Source organism: Cyphomyrmex costatus, unplaced genomic scaffold (assembly GCF_001594065.2).
Source record: "Cyphomyrmex costatus isolate MS0001 unplaced genomic scaffold, Ccosl1.0 scaffold533, whole genome shotgun sequence".
In the NCBI taxonomy this organism is placed as follows: Eukaryota; Metazoa; Arthropoda; class Insecta; order Hymenoptera; family Formicidae; genus Cyphomyrmex; species Cyphomyrmex costatus.
In genome coordinates this window covers 51,501-61,056 of record NW_017279554.1, presented here as the reverse complement: position 1 = coordinate 61,056, position 9,556 = coordinate 51,501, and the positions used below count along the sequence as shown (strand labels likewise).

The 9,556-nt window shown below is 41.5% G+C and overlaps 1 protein-coding gene across 1 annotated transcript; it reads left to right on the top strand.

Annotated features, from left to right (window-relative positions):
- Window positions 1-1,750: 1,750 nt before the first annotated feature.
- On the top strand, window positions 1,751-2,986 carry LOC108778961 (uncharacterized). Its single transcript, XM_018546292.1, has one exon. It carries the CDS (start codon window positions 1,751-1,753, stop codon window positions 2,984-2,986), a length of 1,236 nt encoding a protein of 411 aa, XP_018401794.1.
- Window positions 2,987-9,556: the final 6,570 nt, after the last annotated feature.

Here is a 9,556-nt window from a genome sequence, read left to right as displayed (position 1 = left end):
GCCCGACGGACCTCGCGGTGGGGGAGGACCGCGCCCGACGGACCTCGCGGCGGGGTAGGACCGCGCGCGTTAGCTTACCGCGTCTGGAGGACCCTGGCAGCCATTGACTCCGCGGTGACAACGCGGACCGCGCGCGAATGCGTCAGCACCCTGTGATGTCATTTTCCTCCCCGTCATCCCTTACGGCGTCATCCTCCTCCCCCTATGACGTCATACCCCTCGACGTAATCCCCTCCCCTCCCGTGACGTCATACCCCTCTCACTCTGTGACGTCATCCCTGGCATCACCACAGAGTTCCTAAACGTATTATAATTTATAACCCTCGCGTTCTTAAACACATTATAATTTATGTTGGTAAACCTGGTTCATAAATCAAGTGCTTACGGAAAAAAGAACAAACTTGAGTTAGAACCCTCCCATCTATACTACTTGTATTCATGCGCGATGCGATGCCCGCGAAACCACGTCGTAACGAGAGCGGTATCGTGAATCTCGACGATTCGACAGCCCCCGGTACACACTGGGTCGCTTACGTGAAGAGGGGAAACGAATCTGTATACTTCGACGGTTTCGGTAATCTGAGACCACCGAAAGAAGTGGAACGATATCTCGGAGGTAACATTGCATATAACAGGCGATCGTATCAGTCGTACGATCAAAGCATTTGCGGTCAGTTGTATCTACGGTTTCTTTGGAAGATCGATTGGAAGAGGAAAAAAGTCCTCGTGTGAGAGATCGCACTACAATCCGAACAGTTCAGCGGTGGCTTTCGCGCTACGATCATGTCATTGACTCTCTCACTAACGGGAAAAAACAGTGTCCTCGCGGCGAATTACTTCCCTACTTTGGACTTGAGCGATAGCGAATAGGAATTAGGTCTTTCGAATTTCGAAACATACAACACGATACCGAACGTCACCTCCTCGAATAATAAATTCCACTTGGACACCGACGACATTACGATCATGATTCCCGTAGGTTCGTACGAATTGAACGATATCGAAAAGTATCTGAGGACCGCTATAGTTCACGATACACTACCGAGTACTATCAACAACGACGAACTCGAAGAATTCGACGAGATAGATTTAATATTCGAGGACGAAAAAACTATGGAACGGGCGAAATCTGTATTGATTCTTCGCGCGAACGAAAACACCATGAGAAGTGAGATCAAGTGTGAATATCTAGTGAATTTTTCCAAAACGAACAGTATCGGTTCATTATTGGGCTTTTCGTCTTGTATGTTACGACTGAACAAGTGGCACGTATCGGACGAGCCGGTTAAAATTATGAACGTGAATATAATTCGCGTTGAGTATAACATTACCTCGGGTGCGTACAACAGCGACAGACCGGTACACACGATACACGAATTCGCAGCGAACGTTCCTCAAGGATATAAACTATCCGTTACTTCGGCGCACGTCATTTATCTCCCGGTCATCGCACGAAACATTACCGATATAACGATACGTGTAGTAGATCAAAACGGACAGTTGATCGAGTTTCGCGGCGAAGAGATATCGATTCGACTTCATATACGACGTAAACGCTAGGAAAACTATGTTCGAGGGTGGAAGATGCTCATCCTGAACGATTCGTACGACGGAGTGAATGTATCGCAAACATCGACATTGTGGAAGCCATTCAAAAATCGATACGATCAAACGAAAAAACAAAGAAGGGGAGGTCGATTAAACGCGAGGAACGTCGCCTTTCTACGGTCCCTCGGATTCGTCGTGAGAAATGAATCGTGACATCCTGAAGATCGGAGGTGCTCCGATCTTCGACGATCGCATCGTTAAAATAGAGACTCACACTTATAATCCGTACGCTAACACTACATTCGGATACAGCGATGAAATACGAATACCGATTCAACACCAGGATCTCTACACGTTACCGTGCGAAAGTTTGCTCTACATCGAGGGAAAATTCGTCATAAAAAAGAAGGAAGGAAGTACCAACCAACCACCGAAACTGAATAACTGCGTCGCATTCATGTTCGACGAGATTCGTTACGAATTAGACGGAGTTGAAATTGACAGAAACAGAAACGTCGGTATTACAAGCACTATTAAAAATTACATTTCGTTGACAGTTGAAAGAAATAAAACGTTAGAGAATGCAGGACGAAAAACTGCATTTTCTCTAGATTCTTTGCTCGATCGACCAATAACAGCATCTGAAGAGTTTAACTTCTGTGTACCGCTCAACATATTTCTTGGATTTTGTGAGGACTACAAACGTATAGTGATAAACGCCCGACATGAACTCGTCCTCATACGTGCGCGTAACGACAACAATTGCGTTATCGCTAGCGACAACAAGGAATTTACACTCACATTATCAAAAGTGCAATGGAAGATGCCGCACGTGATACTGAACGACGTAAACAAATTATCACTCTTGCGAACGTTGGAAAACGGACGATATCTCAGCATGGGATTTCGATCTTGGGATTTGTACGAGTTTCCTCTACTTCAGAGCACGACGAAGCATTCGTGGGCTGTGAAGACAACGTCGCATTTGGAAAAACCAAGATACGTGATCCTTTCGCTTCAAACTGGAAAGCGAAACGTACTCTCTCAGGATATTACTCGTTTCGACGCGTGCGCGCTCGTCAACGTGAAACTCTTTTTGAACTCCGATTTTTTTCCATACGATGATATGAATGTGGATTTCGAACGTAATAAAGTCGCAATACTATACGACATGTATGCAAAATTTGCGAACTCGTACTACGGCTACGAAAGAAACGAAACTTTGTTATCACTCGCGCAATTTATTTCGTCCGCGCCACTCGTGGTGATCGATTGCCCTCGTCAAAACGAATCCGTAAAAAGCGCAACCGTAGGCATTCGTATCGAATTCGAATGTAGAAAAAACATTCCAACAGGCACCACGGCCTATTGCATAATTATTCATGACAGAGTAATAGAGTACAATCCATTGACAAATGTCGTTCGTAAAATTATCTAACGATAAAGATAACGATTTTGACAATATTACAGACTGAATATTTTTAATGTATGCTTCACAAAATAAACGTTATTTGAAACGAACTGTACTACGTTTATTGACACTCCTAACGATTCGTTTCCTATATCTATTTTAGACACACATACCACTCCTCTCCCTCCCCATACTCGACAGAATGCGATTGACAGTCGAACCGTACATTTCCGCTGTGCACGTACGCCGCGATGTCTCTCGCTTTCCTCGTGGCTTTCGTTTCCGTAACGGTATGCGCGTCGACGCCGACGGTAGAAAATCTCGTAAACACAGAAGTGATAGAATATTTGCAGAAGTACGGTTATCTAAATGAGGCAGATGTAACTACTCACACGTGGATCGAGGATGAAAAAATTAAAGAGGCTATCGCATTATTTCAAGAATACTATCAAATACCAGGTAACGGTATATTGAACGATAATACGTTAGAACAAATACGAAAACCTTGATGTGGTCTTCCGGATATGCCACACCACGAACAAAATACGGATACAGTAAAATGGAAAAAAACGCATCTTACGTGGAACTTTCACTTAGCGGACGCGAATACATTGAAACTCGCGACATACGCATTCTCAATATGGGCGGCGAACACGTCTCTAACATTCGAACGTAAAACGTTAAATCCAGATATTTTGATATCATATTGCGGAGGAATTCACACATACATCGACAGCAGACGCAAGGAAACGATCTGTTCCGGTTTGTTCGACGGACCCGGTGGAGTGCTCGCACACACGCGTTTTCACCTATGAACGACCCCATGCAAAGCACTGAGATACACGTAGACGTAGCGGAACCTTGGCATATACAATTAAACGAAAGTATATCAGAAAATAAACTACATTTACTTTAAAAATCTCAAGTGTAAAACCTAATCGAGTCTTGAAAACAAGATGTTAATGTTTATTATATTATGCGAATTTATATACTGCGTATGTAGTCCCTCCTGCGATGCTGATAGATTTTCAGCCTTGACGCATACATATTCACTACCGCAGTAATATCACTTAGTTAAATTGAGAATCAATCTAACCAATTTTTGATGCCTATAGCATCTTATTAGATCTTAATAATATGTTGAAAGACATACATATATTAAAATTTAATATTAAAGTAATAATTTAAAGATTGCGAAGAATATCACAAGTTGGCGTTTCGTCCCGGCTTCCACTACTGGACTCATCAGTAAGGTAATGTAATGGGAGCCTACCTTAGACGCCTGGGAAGATTTTAGAAAGAAGTTCTGAAAAATGAGCTTTAATTACTTATTTAAAATATTAAGAACAACGTGAAGAATATCACTACGTCGACTAGCCAACAGAGGTCTATAGTTACTCATGCCATTTCTCGCAAGTGCTGAATTACATGATTATTTGTTTATATAGAACTTCTTTCTAACATCTTCCCAGGCATCTAAGGTAGGCTCCCATTACATTACCTTACTGATGAGTCCAGTAGTGGAAGCCGGGACGAAACGCCAACTTGTGATATTCTTCGCAATCTTTGAATTATTACTTTAATATTAAATTTTAATATATGTCCTTCAACATATTATTAAGATCTAATAAGATGCTATAGGCATCAAAAATTGGTTAGATTGATTCTCAATTTAACTAACAATAAGTGATATTACTGCGGTAGTGAATATGTATGCGTCAAGGCTGAAAATCTATCAGCGTCGCGGGGGGGACTATATACGCAGTATATAAATTCACATAATATAATAAACATTAACATCTTGTTTTCAAGACTCGATTAGGCTTTACTTGAGATTTTTAAATCATACGAGTCAATTATTATCATCTTACATTTACTTTACACATTAACGCACGAAATCGGACATTCATTAGGATTATCGAACAATTCGCGCGTAGATTCTCTAATGTTTCCTTACGCCACCGATAGATCCGTTACACTCAGTATAGAGGACAATTTAGCTCTTCAACGTCTATATGGAAAAAATCATAATGAAGTACCGAGTACACGATCTCCACCGGTAACTACAGACACGCGTAAAACATCAACGCAAGATCTGTGCGATCTACCATACGTGGACAATGTACTGGTGTTGAAACATCACATATTCGTCACTTATCGAAGGAGCATATGGGTGATAGCCATCAATGGTAAAAGGTACAAGGGACCACTCGCGCTCAACGACTATCTTCGTTTTCTTCCGGCGAACGTTTCAATAAACGCCGTGTATCAACGGCCATCAAAAGAAATTGTGATATTCGCGAATAATAAAATTTACATGATAGATTATCCGAGTTTTCAATTAAAAAATGTTTGGCCGAAAACGTATTTCGACCTAAAATATTGAAAAATGGTTGGCCGAAAACGTATTCCGACCTAAACTTTCCCGCAGAAATGCGCGTTAACACAGCATTAGTCACCAACCGAGGACAAACGTATGTGATATTCGATGGCGACAGCGTAGCGTTAATGAATGAATACGACATGACTATTAGTGAATATCACTCGTTAAAATCGATATTTCCGGGAATACCACCATCTGCAGCCTACCGATATATCGACGGTTCTTTTTATTTCCTACAAAAACGTCAATATTTCAAATTCAACGAGTTCACCGGAACGGTAACGAATGCCGATAATTTCGACATGAAAATACTCAACGTAAATTGTCCTACAGACGGACTACTAAGACAATTGCAAGATCTTCTTAATCGACTGCTCACATCAAGTAATTTACTCGAAAGCAAAGCAGAGGATTGTTGTACCTCTCGGTGCAACAAGATATTATTTTGGGATTCGATCCGCTCAAAGGGTTGGAACCCACGAGGAAAGACGAGGATAGTAAAAGGTCGTTGAACAAACACTCACTTCACCACACTTCTATTTAAAATAACCCTTTTTATTTAACAATTTGATAGTTGATTACAAATGTTGTACCTCTTTATTTATATAATTATTTATTACTAAAGATTACAATGCTTTTTAGTAACTGTAACTTTCATTTAATTAATACAGTTGTTTAGTTAAATGAATATATTTTAAAGTTATCGCTCGTGACTTATGAGTAAACCGGTCGGCGACGGTATCGCGGATGTTACTTGACTCGGTTCTCGCGACGCGCGCAACGTATCGTTACGTTTAGATTTCAAGACAAGACTCTGCGCTCGGTAATTAGGCGGTCGCTTATATTGAGTTTGATGATGTCGCTTTTGGTCTTCGGTCGGACCATATATGGTAATATTCATCGCGCTAGAGGCGCGATTGCGTGATTAAAGAATGTGCAATCTTGCACTTCCGCTGTCGGTTACCATGCCGAGTGCATTTAGGTATTTCGCGCGCTATGATCTTCGATCGACGCTTTGTCGCGCGCGGTTTAAAGAATGTGCAGACTTTCCGGTGCCGGTTGCTATGCCGGTTGAAATGAAATAATTGATAAAATAAGTGATAGCCATTCGGGCTATAACAGGATGCATTGGACGAATAACACGATGTTTTATGTAAACTAATGTATCACTACATGAGTACGAAGACGATCAGTGTGAAAGAACGAATCGTTCGATTAACATTGTGTGAAAGAGACATGTACGCGATTTTAAACGACACCGACGACAACGACGGCGACTCTCGACGTCTCATCGAGCGTACGAATGACGCGAAGATCAGAAAAGTTTTCAACAATGCGGCAGCGAAACATTACATCACGGAACACGATAGAAAAAAGGAAAAAAAATATAACGAAACGAATAATAGGCAAAAAGAATATAACGAAAAAGAAGACAGAACAGACACGTAGGTATTTTTTTTTTAATCGCAGTTTTTCTGAACTAATTGTTTTCTTTTCTTTCGTCGCAGAACCACAGTACGTATTTTGGAAAGAAGATATCCTTTGACTGCTACCGGATACAAGTATCTGGCTGTCGGTATCGACGTCAAATTGCCCTGCGAAGTGACTATCGTTCTTGGAGACAGTCACGGCAAAGAGATGTTCCTCTCACCAACCGTATGGAGCGAACTCATCGAACAAGAACGCGCCATATTACCGCTTTTGCAAACCGAAAACACAAAAATAAACCGCACGCCACCGCCTATATACACATCGCAGACATGACGTTGTGTTTCGGTCGAATTAACAGTATACCGACGTTGCGTCTGGATTCGTCATCTTCACGAATGACCTTATCAAAAAGTATCGTTATCAAGTTATTCAATCTAGAATTTTGCGTCAATCGTCTTATTTTCTCATTCAACACTGTAACTGATACAATAAACAAAAAATACACGCGTCTTCTCAATATCGCGACCAATGTGAACGATTCTACGAAAATACAAAAAACCACCATGTACGAAAGTGAATATTTTGATCGCAACGACATAATTGATTGTGAACTAATCGCACTGATCTTCGAACACAATTAAACCGCTTTACGAATAAACTATTGTTTGTTTTTATTAAAATGTACTCTCTCGTGTAGTAACGACAATCTAATAAATATGTTGACAGATACAAAAACCGATTTCACATTTATTCCTAACAAGACAATAATAAATAAAAGAATAATGCATCGCGCGCTTGTAAATATGTATATTGGCAAATACGAAAACAGTTTTCACATTTTATCCTAACACGACAATAAAAAAATAATGCGTCGCTTGCGCAATGTGTTACATAACGTCAAGTATCGATAAAATAATCGCGACGCAAGTGTCTCGTCGCTCAGCCTTACATTAGTCATCGTACAGATTACGCTACAACGTTCCAATATTAATACGACAATTAACTCAGGCGCGAGACCACGAAGCTGTATGAATAATTCGCGCGTCGCACACGACGAGGAAAAAAAATTAAAGAAAGATAGAAATCTTCTTCAACGCACTCGAGCGCGACCTGGAATAAATAAACGTGCATTGATCTTGAAATCGGCGTAGTATAACGATTAGGTCGACTAGATCGCGCGTAACGAACGACGAGGAAATAGAAACAGAAAAAAACGGTAAAATCGTCTGACACGCGCACGCGAGCGAAGACCTCAAATAAATAAATATTCGTACTATGAATAGAATTAACGCATTTGATACTATTGAACATTACTCAACGTAACGATCGGTTTTTATACTTCAGTTTGCGATAAAAAAAATGAAACAATAAAACGAATAACAACACGCAAAACACAATGAACGCGACGAACGCGCGATACGCACCGCGTGATACGCACCGCGCGTGATCGCGCTACGAGGAGAAATAACGACGACGACAACGACGACACCAAGCCGAGAATCGCCCTGACACGCGCTTGCACGCAACCGACCATCGCGCCGCTCGCGAGAGACGCACGCGAAAAAAACCGCGGGAACGACATAACCTGTAAGTCAATATACTAAGAAATAATAGCCAATTAAGAGCCAACACAAGAACGTCGTGTGTAAAATTTTTAATTCGGTAATTATTTAGATTAGGGGAAACCTCACCGATGACTTTGACCTTGACATATGTTGTCAAGGTCATGATTCTGAGTAACTTTGCCTTAACAACTAGGAGGCGATCTCTTATAGTTTCTGAGATATTTAGACTTAAAAGTATAATTTTGTATAATACAAGGGAAATGTTCACTTTAGGGGACCCAGCTCCGACGAATTTGACCTTAATATGTTATCGAGGTCATGACCCTGAGTAACTTCCAACAGGTTTTTGACGTCTCTTGTCCTTCGTTAAAAAGTTATGAACAAAAAAGTACCTGGGTTTCGACTTTCTACGCGAAGTAAGAGCTACCTCGCACCACAAATTTGTGACCGTACTTTTGAGGAACGACACAACTTCGTCACTTCATCCGCTGCTCTTTTTACGCGATAGCTCAAAAGATGGACACAATCATGTAATTAGCAAAAGTGCGGTTCTTCCTTAAATTTTATATGCTACGATATTCGAGCCGTACTAATTCTCGTTGGGCGCCAGGCACGAGAGAGCGTGCCACTCTTCGCACTAAAAATTAAGAGGTTACGCTCGGACAAAGAAATTACAGAGCAACGGAATTCGCGACGGACAGGCTCAGCTAGCTCAGCCAACGAAATTGGCAGAGGGGGTGGTTTACGATGAGCGGGGAACAATGTCGGAGAACGAGGTAGAGGCAGACAGAAATAATCAGACAGCAATTAATATTAACAATGACAAAGAGTTTATTCCTATTTTTCCTATTTATTCAATACGCGTCGATACATGAGTTGACATAATCTACAGAATTCCGCGGTCGCGCGTCGACGACAAGTTTACTTTATTACAGAAGAGACGATATCGGGGTCGTCGTCGACGGTACTTAGAAATGTCCGACTCTCGGAACTTCCCGCAAACCGACAGCCTAATGCTGAGCGGTGACACGCGGCTCGACTCTAATTCTTAAACAAACCGGAATCTCAACAAGTAATACGAACGATATGACTTGGCAGTGGCACGGGCGAGCGATAACGACAATCCTGAGTTCACGAACTCTTACGCCCGAGCGGATGGTACGCGCTCATCGACAGAAACAATAACGTTACTCTTTGCCGGTACATCGACCGAATCAA